This window comes from Carica papaya, unplaced genomic scaffold (assembly GCF_054855325.1).
Source record: "Carica papaya isolate Zhongbai unplaced genomic scaffold, ASM5485532v1 h2tg000035l, whole genome shotgun sequence".
In the NCBI taxonomy this organism is placed as follows: domain Eukaryota; kingdom Viridiplantae; phylum Streptophyta; class Magnoliopsida; order Brassicales; family Caricaceae; genus Carica; species Carica papaya.
In genome coordinates, this window is record NW_028277156.1 from 60,845 (window position 1) to 74,998 (window position 14,154).

At 32.7% G+C, this 14,154-nt stretch overlaps 1 protein-coding gene across 1 annotated transcript; it reads right to left on the reverse strand.

The window, feature by feature from the left end:
• Positions 1-2,602: 2,602 nt before the first annotated feature.
• LOC110810835 (mavicyanin-like) lies at positions 2,603-3,134 on the reverse strand. Its single transcript, XM_022037135.2, has 2 exons — positions 2,951-3,134; positions 2,603-2,844 (listed from the first exon to the last, which is right to left on the reverse strand). The coding sequence occupies exons 1-2, from the start codon at positions 3,105-3,107 to the stop codon at positions 2,645-2,647; spliced, it is 357 nt and encodes a 118-aa protein (XP_021892827.2). The 5' UTR covers positions 3,108-3,134; the 3' UTR covers positions 2,603-2,644.
• Positions 3,135-14,154: the final 11,020 nt, after the last annotated feature.

The following is a 14,154-nucleotide window of genomic DNA, read 5'->3' on the forward strand; positions in this document are numbered from 1 at the left end:
CCATATCGACGCGAATGGACGACCTAGATCGACATGGGATAAGTATTTAAACATCGTATCACAGGGGACCCCTAACCCTAGCCGCACCTGCCCTCACCAGAAAAGAAAGACCAGTCGCTGGAGAAAGAGATCGACCCCCAGCCAGCTGCACCGGAGCCACCACCGACCGCCAAAAAAGGTAAAATTCTCTCCTACCTGCTCACAATTCAATTTCGAGTCTCCTTGTGGCCATATCGGAGTAAAAAGGACAATGGATGAGCTAAAAATCATAGGCAAAGCCTGGCGGAGCCGCCACAGCTAAAACCCTAAAACCCCTCCGATGAGCCCTTTCCCATTTCCTATTTCACACAATTTTCTGACCATTGTTCACTGTCTTTTTTTGTGCAAGTTAGCCGAAAAAGAAATCCCACCCGCAAAGGAGAATCGACGGAGCCGCCGCACCCGGAGACCCCTCCTCTCCCCCCCCTCCCCCCCCCCCCCCCCCCCCCGCCAATAGGTTCAGTTTTTTTTGTGATTTTTTGACTAAGCGAGGCCCCCTAACGTGTTCTTCCAAAGGGATACGTGTAAAATCGATCAAAACCGGCCAAAATCGGTCAAAACTAGCCAAGTTGAGGAACACTGTCACCGTGAGTGGCGGAGCCAGCATCGGAGCATGGCGGCGCTGCCATGCTGGAACCCTAAAATGGGCCGAAAATGGTTTTCAACACCAATTTTGAGTTTTTATAGTATGTTTAGGTACGTAATGAGTATTTTAGATTCTCATATAAAATATTCAAGAAACCTTGGACCCCTTAGGAGGCATAGTAGATAGTACGGTATTTCGAAACACCGATCTGGGTAAGAATTTCTCATTCTATTCTCGGTTACGGTAAATTGAGGATTAATAATCGATAATTATGTGTTTTATGAAAAAATTAGAAAAACCCTAAAAATATTACAAGTCACCAATTGAGCCGAAACTGGTTAGTTTACATTTGTCCTGATTCCCCGTTTATTTTCCTGTACTACCTATATTTTCTTACTATTATACTGTGCGTAATTGAATTGATGATTTTTATGGTCTTCTCAGTTATTTGGTTATTTAGTTCCTCCTGTATTGTTTATTCGGTATTCTGGTTATTGGTTATTTGACTATGCTAAATTATATCACTTGTTTAAGTACCATTTGAATTAATATGTGAATATGAAATGAGATGTGAGTATACTTTAGTGGTTGTTTGGATGATGATAGTCTAAATAAATAAAAGCTTACTAGGCATCCTAAGAAAGGGTGGACGGATCCGGTATATTGGGAATCCTACTGTGGACATTATTTAAGTCGGACGGGGCTGAGAAGTCTCATACCATAAGGGTTTTGGAGATATAGTTTACCCTTATACCGGACGGGATATCGAGACGACGGTGTTTTTGGCGTCCATTACTGGATGGGGTGTGGGGTCGGCCAGGTTAATTGTCAAATCTTGATACTGGGTTCAAGATTAGAAGGATATCGCTATGGATCCCCCAATGGTCCCAGTAAGTAGGTTAAAAAGGAAGGATTATTGATTCTATGCATGAAATTGAAATGTCATTCGGTTAATTGTCTTCATATGTTGATTTTAAAAAAAACTGTAACGGTAAGTATCGAATAAAAAATTTTAAAGATAAATGTATTTACTTAAAGTAAGGGGTCTATTAGTTGTTTTCTGATTTTTACCAATTTTCGGTTTTCTATATCAGTGATTACTCTGATATTCTTACTAGGCTAGTATACTTACCATTTCATTAATAATTTCAGATGAAGAAAATCAAGATCTAGATCCTAATCAGTAAGAGGGTTGTGAGTAGTCTATCTCCCGGACTCCCTTCAAATGCTAGTGAATGTTGCCCTAAAATACTTGTTTATTTATTTTTTTTTAATTAACGTTTTTCTTTTATGAACCACGTAGAAGGGACATTTTCGTAGCTCTATTGGACAATTCAATTTATTGTGTAAGGAATGTAAACCCTAATATTATCATTCGCTTTCAAATTATAAATTTATTTCCTTTAAGGTTTCAGGTGTGTACATATTAAGTTAGTTTTTGAAGTGAAAATATTTAAAATAAATTATTAAAAATTAGTTTATTATGTATTTTAAATATTAAATATTTTTAATTTTTTAACAGAAAAAGTTAAAATAGATATACTATATTTAAATATTTTAAAAATAACTCAAAAAAATAACTTTAGTAAACATATGTTTATTGATATCAATTTATAATTTAATTAATTAGCTAAAATTATTTTTTAAAACATTTAAATATAATATAATCATTTAAATATAATATAATATAATTAATTAGTTAAAATTAATTTAGATTTTAATTCAAATGATTTATTATTTTTTTATTATTATAATTTTGTGCAAAATTGAATCACGAAATCTTGGGCGTCGGTACCCAGGTGAAATTGTGATTCTTAGTCAAAAAGGGTCAATACCACATGTAACATCACCCTAACAATTCTTTTTTCTTTCTTTAAATTTTAATAATTATGAAGTTGAGAAATTAAAAGTTTAAAAGAAAAATTTATAATAACATCGAGGTAGCTAATTTCATTGACTTAATTGATCATGATTTTATTTATTGGAAAATTATATAGACAAAGTTAAATATATTAAACTTTAAACTTTAACATGAACTTTCTGTCCAGCTTGGCAGTGACCTGCGAAACCACAGAAGAAGTAGTAATCTCCGCTGCTTTTCAAACTAATCGAATCGGATCCTGTCGTGTATGTGGCAATTGGAGACGCCGCATTGCATGACTCGAAATCTTCCCTTTTAACTTGTTTCACGTTGTGAAGTTGCTTATTGTACTCGAAAACTGCACCATTTTATGCACAAAACCATTATTATAACTTACCATCTACATATATACATTCATACATACATGCATACATACATACATACAAGTATTGTAATGTATATACCTAGAGTGTCCCCGACATGGAAAGTGTTGGAGGAAGCCCATTTTTGGTAATCAGCAGCGGGACTCCACCCAGCGGAGTCACCGACCTTGTGAACAGCACCGAGAGAGAATCCCCAGAGAGCCATGGTGATCACCAAAAAGAACAAACCCATCCTCATGATTTTACTCACAGCTATTATTTTTAATTGTTTGGAAAGACAAACAAGCGAGGCAGACAAGTAGTGGATGACTTGAAGTCGTGATAGTATATATATACATAATTCAATCAAGTTTTATTAATTATGACCAAGAAACACGTTTGGATGCTAAATTCAAAAATTCTTAATTTAATATTATCTAAACTTTAAGAAAATTGATATTTTACCAAGTTAAAAAAAATTAAAACATTACAATTCATGATTTCTTTTAAATAACTATTGATCTCAATATTAATTTTGTGCTAATTCAATTTTTATACTTTAAAAAATTATTAGATTTAGTCACTCATTATTTTTGGCATTAAATACTATTAATATGTATTTAAAATATTAATAAAATTGACACGTGATATAAATTAATTAAAAAATTTTTTTACATAAATTGTTACCTTCGTCTGACATGACAGTTGAAATGTCAGTAATTTTAATTTAAAACTACCTTAATTTGTTTAAATTAATAAAAAATTTGTTTATACAATCCCTATATTTTCTAAGATTACCCAATACTGATGATCTTTCACCAGGTCACCCATCTCAATTTCAAATAATTTTTAAATATATTTAACATTTGATTTGAGCGGTGTAATATTTTTTGAGAAGTTAAATATTCGAGTATCATGAGGTGTGTTTTTCATTCATATATTATTATTAAAAAAATTAATATATTATATCTATATATCACTCAATGGTGTATATATATATATATAAAACCAATTAATTTTATATATATGTGTATAATTCAATTATATTTTATTAATTATGACCAAGGAACACGTTTGGATGCTAAATTGGAAAATTCTAAAATTAATATTATTTAACTTTAAGAAAATTGATACTTTACCAAATTAAAAAAATTAAAACATTACAACTCAAGATTTCTTTTAATTAACCGTTGATCTCAGTATCAATTGTGTTCTAATTTAGTTTTTATCTTTTAAAAAATTATTAAATTTAGTCACTCTTTGTCTTAGCTTTTAATACTACTAATATATATCTAATGTGTTACCAAAATTAACACGTGATATAAATTTATTAAATGCTTTTTCTACATAAATTATCACATTTACATAATGTGACAATTGAAATGACAGTAATTTTAATTTAAACTTCCCTTAATCTATTCAAATTAATGAAAAAAAAAATGTTTATAGTATCCCATATTTTCCGAGCTTAACCCAATATTGATGATCTTCATTGGGTCACCCATCTCGACTCCCAACAATTCTTAAATATATTTGACATTTGACTTGAGTGGTGTAACTTTTTTTGAGAAGTTAAAAATTCGAGTGTCATAAGGTGTGTTTTTTATTTGCAAAATGTCAATAAAAAATTAGCTTATATATATTTATATATATCATTCAATGGAATATATAAAGTATATATGAAACCAATCAAATATATATATATATGTAAATTGATATATCTATGTATCACTCAATGAAATATATAAAAAACTTTGATCAAATTGTTGATTCTGGGTTCTGCATCAATTCTGTTTGCATTCTTAGTGTAAAAGAAAAAACGTATGTTTTCTTAGAGTGTATGTCGGATGGATTGGTGATATAGTTTTTTTATTTTATTCGTTTTTGTATAGAGACAGCAGCAGTTATATGACTAAGCCTTGGGTAAGGCTTACACCCAGAAGCTGTAAGGCTTACACCCAGAAGCAGCAGCTGATATCAGATCGTGCACATGCAAGCCTTGGGCAAGGCTTATACCCTAGGTATAACATCAGATACAAAATTTTCAAAATCTATAAAAAAAAAAAAGAGAAAATAGGAAAACAAATAAAAATGAGTATTTTAAACATGGAAAGAGACCGGGATCATAGGAGGAAAAAATACTAGTTGCCCACAGCTTGACCCTTTAAATAGAAGAAGAAAAAGAGGCCAACAACAGCAAGAAAAACGCAACAGCAAATTTCGTCTGTAATACCATGGGCTGAAATTTGGCCCGAAATTTTTTTTTTCAACGTATATAATATATATAAATATAAATAAATTTTATTTTAATTTAATTTTTATTAAATTTTGATAAAAAAAATGAATTAAGGATAAAATTAAAAATAATTATGGGAAAAAGGGATGAAATTGTGAATAAGGAGGGTTACTTTGAAAGAAAATTTAGAAACAGGGAGTGAAATTGCAAAAGAGAAAATATGACCACATGGGACGACCACGTTAACAGCCACGGTGAACCAAAATACGTCGTGTGATGGAGACACTAACATCAGCTCCACGCGAGAGGCCACATGGGCGATCCGCGTGTTTGGACAATCCACCGGTCCAGATCACATCCCGCGCGCACGAACGGTTCAAATACGTTTCCTCTTCAGGCATAATCGAATGGTCAGATCCAATCTGATCATGCAGAGAAAATTCATTTCTCGAATAAGAATGATCCAACGGATGGAAGAGGGACACGTGTCTCCGCACAGATGGCCCAGATCAACTCGGAGAGGGTATTTAAATATCGCGTTCCAGGGAACCCTAACCCTAACTGCACTAGTCCTCGCTGGAAAAGAAGAAGAAGGGCGGCCGAAAAAGAAACTGACCGCCATTGTCGCCGCACCGGAACCACCACCGATGCTGAAATAGGTAATTTTTTTCCTTCTTGCTCGGAATTTGATCCCGAGTCTCCTTATGCCAAAATCAAAGCCAAAGGGTTGATGGGTGAGCTAAAAACCGTTGCCAAAACTCGGCTGAGCCGCCACAGCCAAAACCCAAAACCCTATCCGATGACCCCCTTCCCATTTTCCATTTCACATGATTTTTTAACTAATGTGTTCGTCATCCCTTTCTATGCAGATTAGTTGAAGAAGAAACCCTAGCCGCGAAGGAGAACCGACAGAGTCGTCGCACCCAGAGACCCCTTGCCCTCCCCCCCTTCGCTGGTATGTTTGATTTTGTTTTATTTTTCTGGCCAACTAAGGCTTCCTAATATATTTTTTTTACAGGGATACGTGTAAAATTGAATAAAATTGGCCAAAATTGACCAGATCGAGGTGACTTGCCACCATGAGCGACGGAGCCAGTGCTCGAGCACGACGACAGCGCTGTGCTAGAACCCTAAAATTGGTCGAAAAGGGTTTTCAACATTGATTTTAGATTTTTGGGGTATTTTTAGGTACGTGACAAGTATTTTAATTTTTGCAGAGAAAATTTAAAAAAACCTAGGACCCATCAAGAGATGTAGTGGGTAGCACAACATTTCAAAATAATGATTCGGGTAGGGATCCCTCACCCTATTCTCTGTTACAGTAAATTAAGACTTAAAAATTAATAATTTCGTGTTTTGTGAAAATTAGAAGAACTCTAATAATAATTATAAGTCAATAGTGGAGTCAGAACTGGTCAGTATACGATTGCCCTAATTTACTATTCATTTCTCCTGTATTGCTTAAAATATTGACTATTGAATTATGTGCATTAAATTGCTAGTTTGAACTGTACCCTCGGTTATCTACTTTATTTGGTTCTCCTTGCACTGTTTATTTGTTTATTTGGTTATTTGGTTTCTCAATTATCATAAATTATATTGCTTACTTAGATGCCTTTTAGGTTAATCTGTAAATACATAATGAGGCATTGGTATGTGATTGGTGGTTATTTGGATGATGAGGATCAATATATGTGGAAACTTATTGGGTACCCTGGGAAAGGGTGGATGGATCCGGTACATAGGGAACCCTACTGTGGACATTATTTTAGTCGGATGGAGCTGAGAAGTCCCATACCGGAAGATTTTGGGAGATATGGTTCACCCTCATACCGGACGGGGTATCAAGGGGATGATATGTCTGGTGCCCATCACCGGACAGGGTATGGGGACGGCTGGAATAATTATCAATCTAGATATTGGAGTTCACGAGTAAAGGGATATTTTTATGGACCCTCAAGGGTCCAAGTAAGTAGGTTAAAAGGAAGAGTTACAGATCTTATGCTTGAAATTAAAAAGTCATCTGGTTACTTATCTTCATAGGTTGATTTTGAAAAATCTGTAATAGTAAGTATCGAATAAATGTTTTAATATTAAATGTATTTACTTAAATCAAGGGTGATTTTTACCAACCTTCAATTTTTCGTATCAGTGATTTGTGTGATACCCTTATTGGACTAGTGTAATTCACTTTTTTATTAACTATTTCATACTAAGAAGACCAAGATCCAGATCCCGATCAGCAAGAAGGATGTGAATAGTTCATCTCCCGGACTCCCTTCAAGTGCTTGTGGAGGTTAACCCCCTAGGATATCTATTTATTTATTTTTAATTATCGTTTGATTTTTTTTATGATCTAATGTAGAAGGGACATTCTTGTAGCTCTATTGGGCATTCCAATTTACTATGTAAGGAATGTAAACCCTAACTTTATTGTTCACTTTTACATTTAGATAATAAATCTTTTTATTTTAGTTCGGGTTTTTACACCGTCTTCCTTAATCATCTTTTCTGCGATTTCTTCAGTTGATTTTAAATAAAGCTTTCTGGTGTATCATGCTCGCTATGAGCAGACAAACTCTAACTTTCAGTCAAGGATTTAATTGAAGTTTTAATACAATCTTTGAGATCTAATTACTCTACTTTTATTCTTCCTTATTTTCAATATTCATATATTCTTTTGTCTATAAGAACATTGTTGTTTGTTATTTATTGCAGTAGGGCTCATTGTGCATCTAGTGTAATAGCATATCATCATTCGGGATTCTTGAATCCGTAGTTGTTTAGGATATCCTGATAACTAGTGGTAAATTGGTGTTCACACTAAGAAAATATATAATATAATCTAAATAAACTGCGCAGTTGAGTTTGTTGGTTAGAATTTGATCTCTCTAGTTTTAATACTATTAGTGAATTAAACTCTAAGAGTGTTTCTGGGGTTGTTTATTAGTAACAGTTAATCAACAAACGTCTTTCGGTTAATTTAAAATTAAGGAAAGAGTGGCTATTAGGAGTATCTTCAGTAGCTAGAATCGATTTATTGAGAATTAGTAATAATTATCTTTACGTCAATGATCAACCTTGTATATTGAAAAGAATATTATTTCTTTGACTAAAAACCTATTCATAATTTATTCTTCTTTTACTTAATTTTCTGAATTATTTTCTACTAATTTCATTTAGTTGACTTTTTATTTGCTGATTTGTTTTAATCCATTAGTTGTTTAATTTCAACTCAAAGCAAAAACCCCCTCATTTTACTTTTATTTAATTACTGGTCGTAAAAGAATATTTGGACTCAATTCTCTGTCGATTCGATCCTATTCACCACCACTACAATATTATTCTTTTATTTGAATAATATTTATTTTTGGTAGATTTGACACAAATCAAATTTTGGCGCCATTGCCGGGGAATTAAGTAACTAACTGTGTTTTTTTATGACCATGTCTGACCGTAGAGAGCTCCTCCTCTACAATCTGGAGATAGAGAAGACCGTCAAAAGCTTGAGAAAATAAACCAAGTTGAGGAGGCAAACATGTTAGCAGGACACGAGGTTTGAAGAAGCTAGTTCAACCATTGAAATTGATGTAAGACCATAACAGATAGCACAAGAGCATACTCTGAGGGAGTTGATTACTTTACCTACAAACTGGTGGCCTCTTTGCATTACTTGCCCATATCTAAATGTACTTTTTGAGTTGAAGTCTGACCTAACTCACTTGCTACATAAGTTTAGAGGGTTGGAGAATGAGAACTTACATAAGCATCTTAAGGAATTCCACTTGGTGTGTTCAAGTATCTACCAACAAGGAGTCTCTAAGGAATAAATTAAGCTAAGAGTGTGTTCCTGCTCGTTGGATGATGCAGATAAGGATTGATTATTCTATCTAACTCTTGGTTCGATCATAACCTAGGTTGAGATTGTTAAATCATTTTTAAACAATTTTTTTCCCGCTTTCCGTGCAGCAGGAATAAAAAGAGAGATATGAGGGATTAAGCAAAAGGATACCAAAAGCATTCACAATTACTGGGAAAGATTCAAGAGACTATGCACAAATTGCTCGCAACATGATATATCAAAGTAGTCACTCATTCACCATCTTTATGAAGGACTACTTCTTTGGAAAAAAAGAATGTTAGACGTAGCCAGTGGAGGTGCCCTAAAAAACAAGATGCCTCGATAGGCCATGAAGTTAATATCGATTATGGTAGCTACCTACCAATAATTCGGGACTAAATGAGACACCTCAAGAGGGGTGAATGTGGTAAATATTTCTTCTTTTGAATCTCACATTTCACAACTAACTACTTTGGTGAGAAATATGATTACAGGTAATACACAATAGGTTAGAGTTTGTGGGAGTTATGCGTATTTTGGACATCCTACGAACATGTGTCATACACTTCAAGAAAATGACCGATAACATGTCTATGCCATAGGATAATTTTTTGATCAAATACAAAGGAGATATGATCCATTTTTTGACACTTATAACTCGGGATGGAGGGATCATCCTAACTTTAGTTACTCAATAAGACGATCGAGTTTTCAACAATATAAGTCAAGATCACCTACACAACAATAAGTAGCATCTCTAAAATAAGATATGTTGCTCGAAGAAATTATTAAATCATTTGCTACAACACCCAATAATTTCAACAAGAGACAAGAACAACCATTCAAAATTTAAAGACCAAAGTGAGCCAACTAGCAACATATATGAGTAAGTTGAATCCCGAGGTAAATTTTTATCTCAATCTAAGGTTAATCTAAAGCAAAATATAAGTGCTATCACATTGAGAAATGGTAACGAATTGCTAGAAAAATCATCGTCAAGTAACTTGTGGGCAAGGCTTGCGAAAAGGGAAAGAACTAGAAGAAGTTGTTGATGATAAGGCTGACAAAGTTGAGCTAGATTCTGACCAACCAACATCATTCATAATCCCTCCACCATTTCCAAAAAGATTTACAAAATTAAGGAAGAAAAAAAAAGACAATTAGATCCTAAAAACTTTTTGCAAGGTCGAGGTAAATATTCATTTACTCAATGCAATTTAATAAGTACATCGATATACCAAGTTTTTAAAGGAGTTGTGCATCAACAAGGAAAGATTGAGCTGCAATGAAAGGATAAGTGTGGGAAAAAATGTTTCAACTATAATTTAAAGGAAACTACCCCCCAAATGCAAGAACCAAGATACTAAAGTTGGAACTCAAACCACTTCCCGAATATTTGAAATATGTGCCATTGAAAGATTAGGAGAACTTTCCAGTGATAATTTCTAGCAAAATAAGCAAGTTAGAAGAAGACAGACCAATTAAAGTTCTTAAGAATTGACAATGTATAGCCTAGGACAATAAACAAGGACATTAAATGGGAGGCAACCCTTTCCTTTTTTTTTGGCATTTTTTATTTTGAATTTTAGTTTATTTTCAGAATCTTTTAATTCATTTGTGATATTTTGTTTTATTTTTCATCCTCTTTATTTTGATTGGAAAATTATTTTTCATTTGTTGCTCACTAATAGAAAAACCATAAACAAATCCATTGGGTTTTCAATCATGAGTATTTGCATAAGCGTTGCCGAAGACTTACTCCACAGTCATATTTAGGATTAAATTTAGGGATGTATGTTTCTTAGTGTATCCCACCTCCAAGTTAAGTAACGAAGGGAATTATTGTGTCCCCTTTTTATTTTATTTTATTTTATGATCCATTCTTTGCATCACATTAGGGACAATGTGTACTTTAAGTGTGGGAGAAAGACATACTGCATTTTAGGTTTTTTATGATATTTTGCTGCATTCAAATTTTTTTTATGACATTTACTGATGCACACTTTAATCTTTCCCAAGACATACCACAAATACACTTTCAACAACTCTTAGCCCCAACATTTTCACAACTATCTCAATTATTCTAAAAAAAAATCAATTATGATATTTCAAAAAGTGATTTGTAATTACAACCACCTTCTAGGAATTTTTACCTTTTTTTTTCTTCTTTTCACACCATGAATAGTTATTTTTTATTATATGTCTTAAACATGACTTGTTTAGAGATTGCCATTAAAAATTGATTTTCTCTCATTTTTGAATAAATTTCAATTCTTAGAAAGAACTCTACTACAACTTGTTTGAATTTGTGTCTAGAATTTTATGGTTCATGTATCGAACTTCACTAAAAAAAAGAGCACAAATAATAAACTACTACTCTAGTTAAATGAAATTTTGACCAGCTGAGTAATTGGGTGCATTCTCATAAATGTTTGCCATTACATCAAAAGGTCATTAACATTTTAAGTCAAATGACTATGAGTAGCGCTAGTAGCAACTTAAAACTGTGACCAACTGAGTAATCGGGCACATTTATCACAAACATTTGCCCTCGCATCAAAAGGGTGGTAATATTTCAAGCAAGTAATAAAAGTGCTCAAGTTGGCTATAAATATATTTTTTATTTTTAGCATGAACCAATTGCATGAAATTCTTATATCTGGACATGTTTGGTGGCTTTTCTACTAGGTATTGGTTGTTCCTCTCAATGAAAATAAATGTGTTCAAAAATTACAAGACTATTTCATTTTATGTTTAGATATTGTCAAAATGGTTATTTGTCAGTGTGATTCCATGAAGCTCAAACCTATGAACTATTAGTTGATGGTTGTTCTTACAAGATAAGGATTGAGATGTAACAAGTGAGTTATGATGAAATGATTGAGAATATATGGGTTTAAGGTGAAGAGTTGAGAGTTAAAGATTTGTATTATGTGGTGTTTAAGTGCAACTACAAGATAAGTGTGGGGAAATTTAATAATGTGTATAAACATCACTTTTATTGCTTAGATTGAATGTATATTTGAATCACTTAATGACTAATTATGTGATTTTACTAATTTTGATGCAGGTTTAGAGATAAGATTAAAAATTAAAAAAACAATGCAGCAGAACTGGTTTTATACAGAGACAGCAGCAGGAATGTGGCTAAGCCTTGGGAAAGGCTTAAACCCAGAAGCAGAACTGACACCAGTTTGTGCGCAGGCAAGCCTTGGGCAAGGCTTACACCTTAGGCATGACATCAAACATAAATTTTTTAGAATTTGTCGAAACAAAAAAAAAGGAGAAGAAAAAAGAAAACAAATAAAAATGAGTTTTTTAAACATAGAAAAAAGTCAAGATCAAAGGAGGAAAAAAACCTTAGTTATCCACAACTTGACCATTTAAATAGAAGAGGCCGACGATAGCAAGAAAAATGAAGTAGCAGACTTATTCTTTCTCAACTATCTTTTTTACAATTTCTTCAGTCAATCTTAAATAAAACTTTCTAGTGTATCATGCTCACTATGAGCAGCTTAACACTATTTTTCAATCAAAGATTTAATTGAAGTTTTAATACAAGGACTACGGGATCTAATTGCTTTACTTTTATTTTTCCTTATTTTCAATACTTATATATTCTTATGTGCATAAGAACCTTGTTGTTTGTTATTCATTGCAATAGGGCCCATTGTGCATCTAGTGTAATAGCATATCATCATTTGGGATTTCTGAATCTGTAATTATTCAGTATATCCTAATAACTAGTGATAAATTTAGTATTCATACTAAGAAAATATATAATCTAATATAAATGAACCGTGTAGTTGAATTTGTTGGTTAGAATTATGTTTTTCTACTTTTAAACTCTATGAACATCTTCGAGGTTGTTCATTAGTAAGAGTTAATCAATGAGTGTCTCTTGGTTAATTTAAAATTAAGAAAATATTGGATATTAGGAGCATCTCTAATAGTTAGAACTAGTTTATTGAGATTTAGTAAGAATTATCTTTGCATCAATTATCAACAATGCATATTGAAACATATATTATTTCTTTGAGTGGAAACCTATTCATATTGATTCTTCTTTTACTTAATTTGCTAAATTATTTTCTACTAATTTAATTTAGTTTACTTTTATTTATTGCTTAGTTTTAATCCATTGGTTGTTTAATTTCAACTCAAAGCAAAAGCTCCCTCCTTGCACTTTTATTTAATTACTGGTCGTAAAAAAATATTAGAACTCAATTCTCTATGGATTTGACTCTATTCACTATTAGTATAATATTATTTTGTTGTTTGAATAGAAATTTATTTTTGATGGATTCAACACCCGTCATATAGACACCAAAAATGAAAGAGGCGTGAAATATACAATCAGAAAGTCATTTTATAAGATTTGAAGAGCATACCAGGTTCGAATAAGAAACCTGAAATATTTAGACTAAACCAAATGATGCATCAAAAGAAGAAAAGGAACGTGCATATTAGCAAACTCAGTCAAGCCTCAATTAGCTGCCGGAACTGCTCTCACATCCAGTAGTTTCCATTTTATGTTTATCTTATCATGCTCATAGAAGTAGGAATTTGCTTTTATCATATATGTAGAAGTAGAACAAATTAGTTCCAAGTTTTTGTATTTAAGCAATTGCCACTCATGAATAAAGCATTGAAATTTGATTCCCAAAATTGGTTCTTGTCTTACCATAAGAGAAAAACTTTCACAGCAAAAATTCTAGCCTGACTGGGACCTATCATTGGTATCAGAGCTAGCTCAGCATGGCCTCCAACAAAGAGCTTATTGAGAACTTGAAAGCAGGCCTCGGTGGTGTAAAAGCCCAAACATTGTAAAGGCCTAAATCCCCTATTTAGGATTTTCCAATGTTCAACACAGTGCAAAGATAAAGTAATTAATGAAATTATTATGCGCAGCAAGAGTTTAAATTTTAAGAGAAAATTCATTCCTTGCATCTTAACCTGAAATACCCAAAAGAACTAGTAGAACGTTTCAGAACCTAAAACAAAAGCTGCTACAAAATAAATAATTAACCTTAATTCAAGTAAGGTGGGATAAAATAAAGTAATATCTTAGCTATTCTTTTACTATTCGGGATTCGAATCTTTATCTTCTTAATTTAAAATGATTAATAAAAATAAGGTGAACTATACTTATTCAATAAGAATACCAAAAACCCTACCACCAACATAGTAACCAAAGTACTGTAGAAAATCATAAAACAACTGATGGAA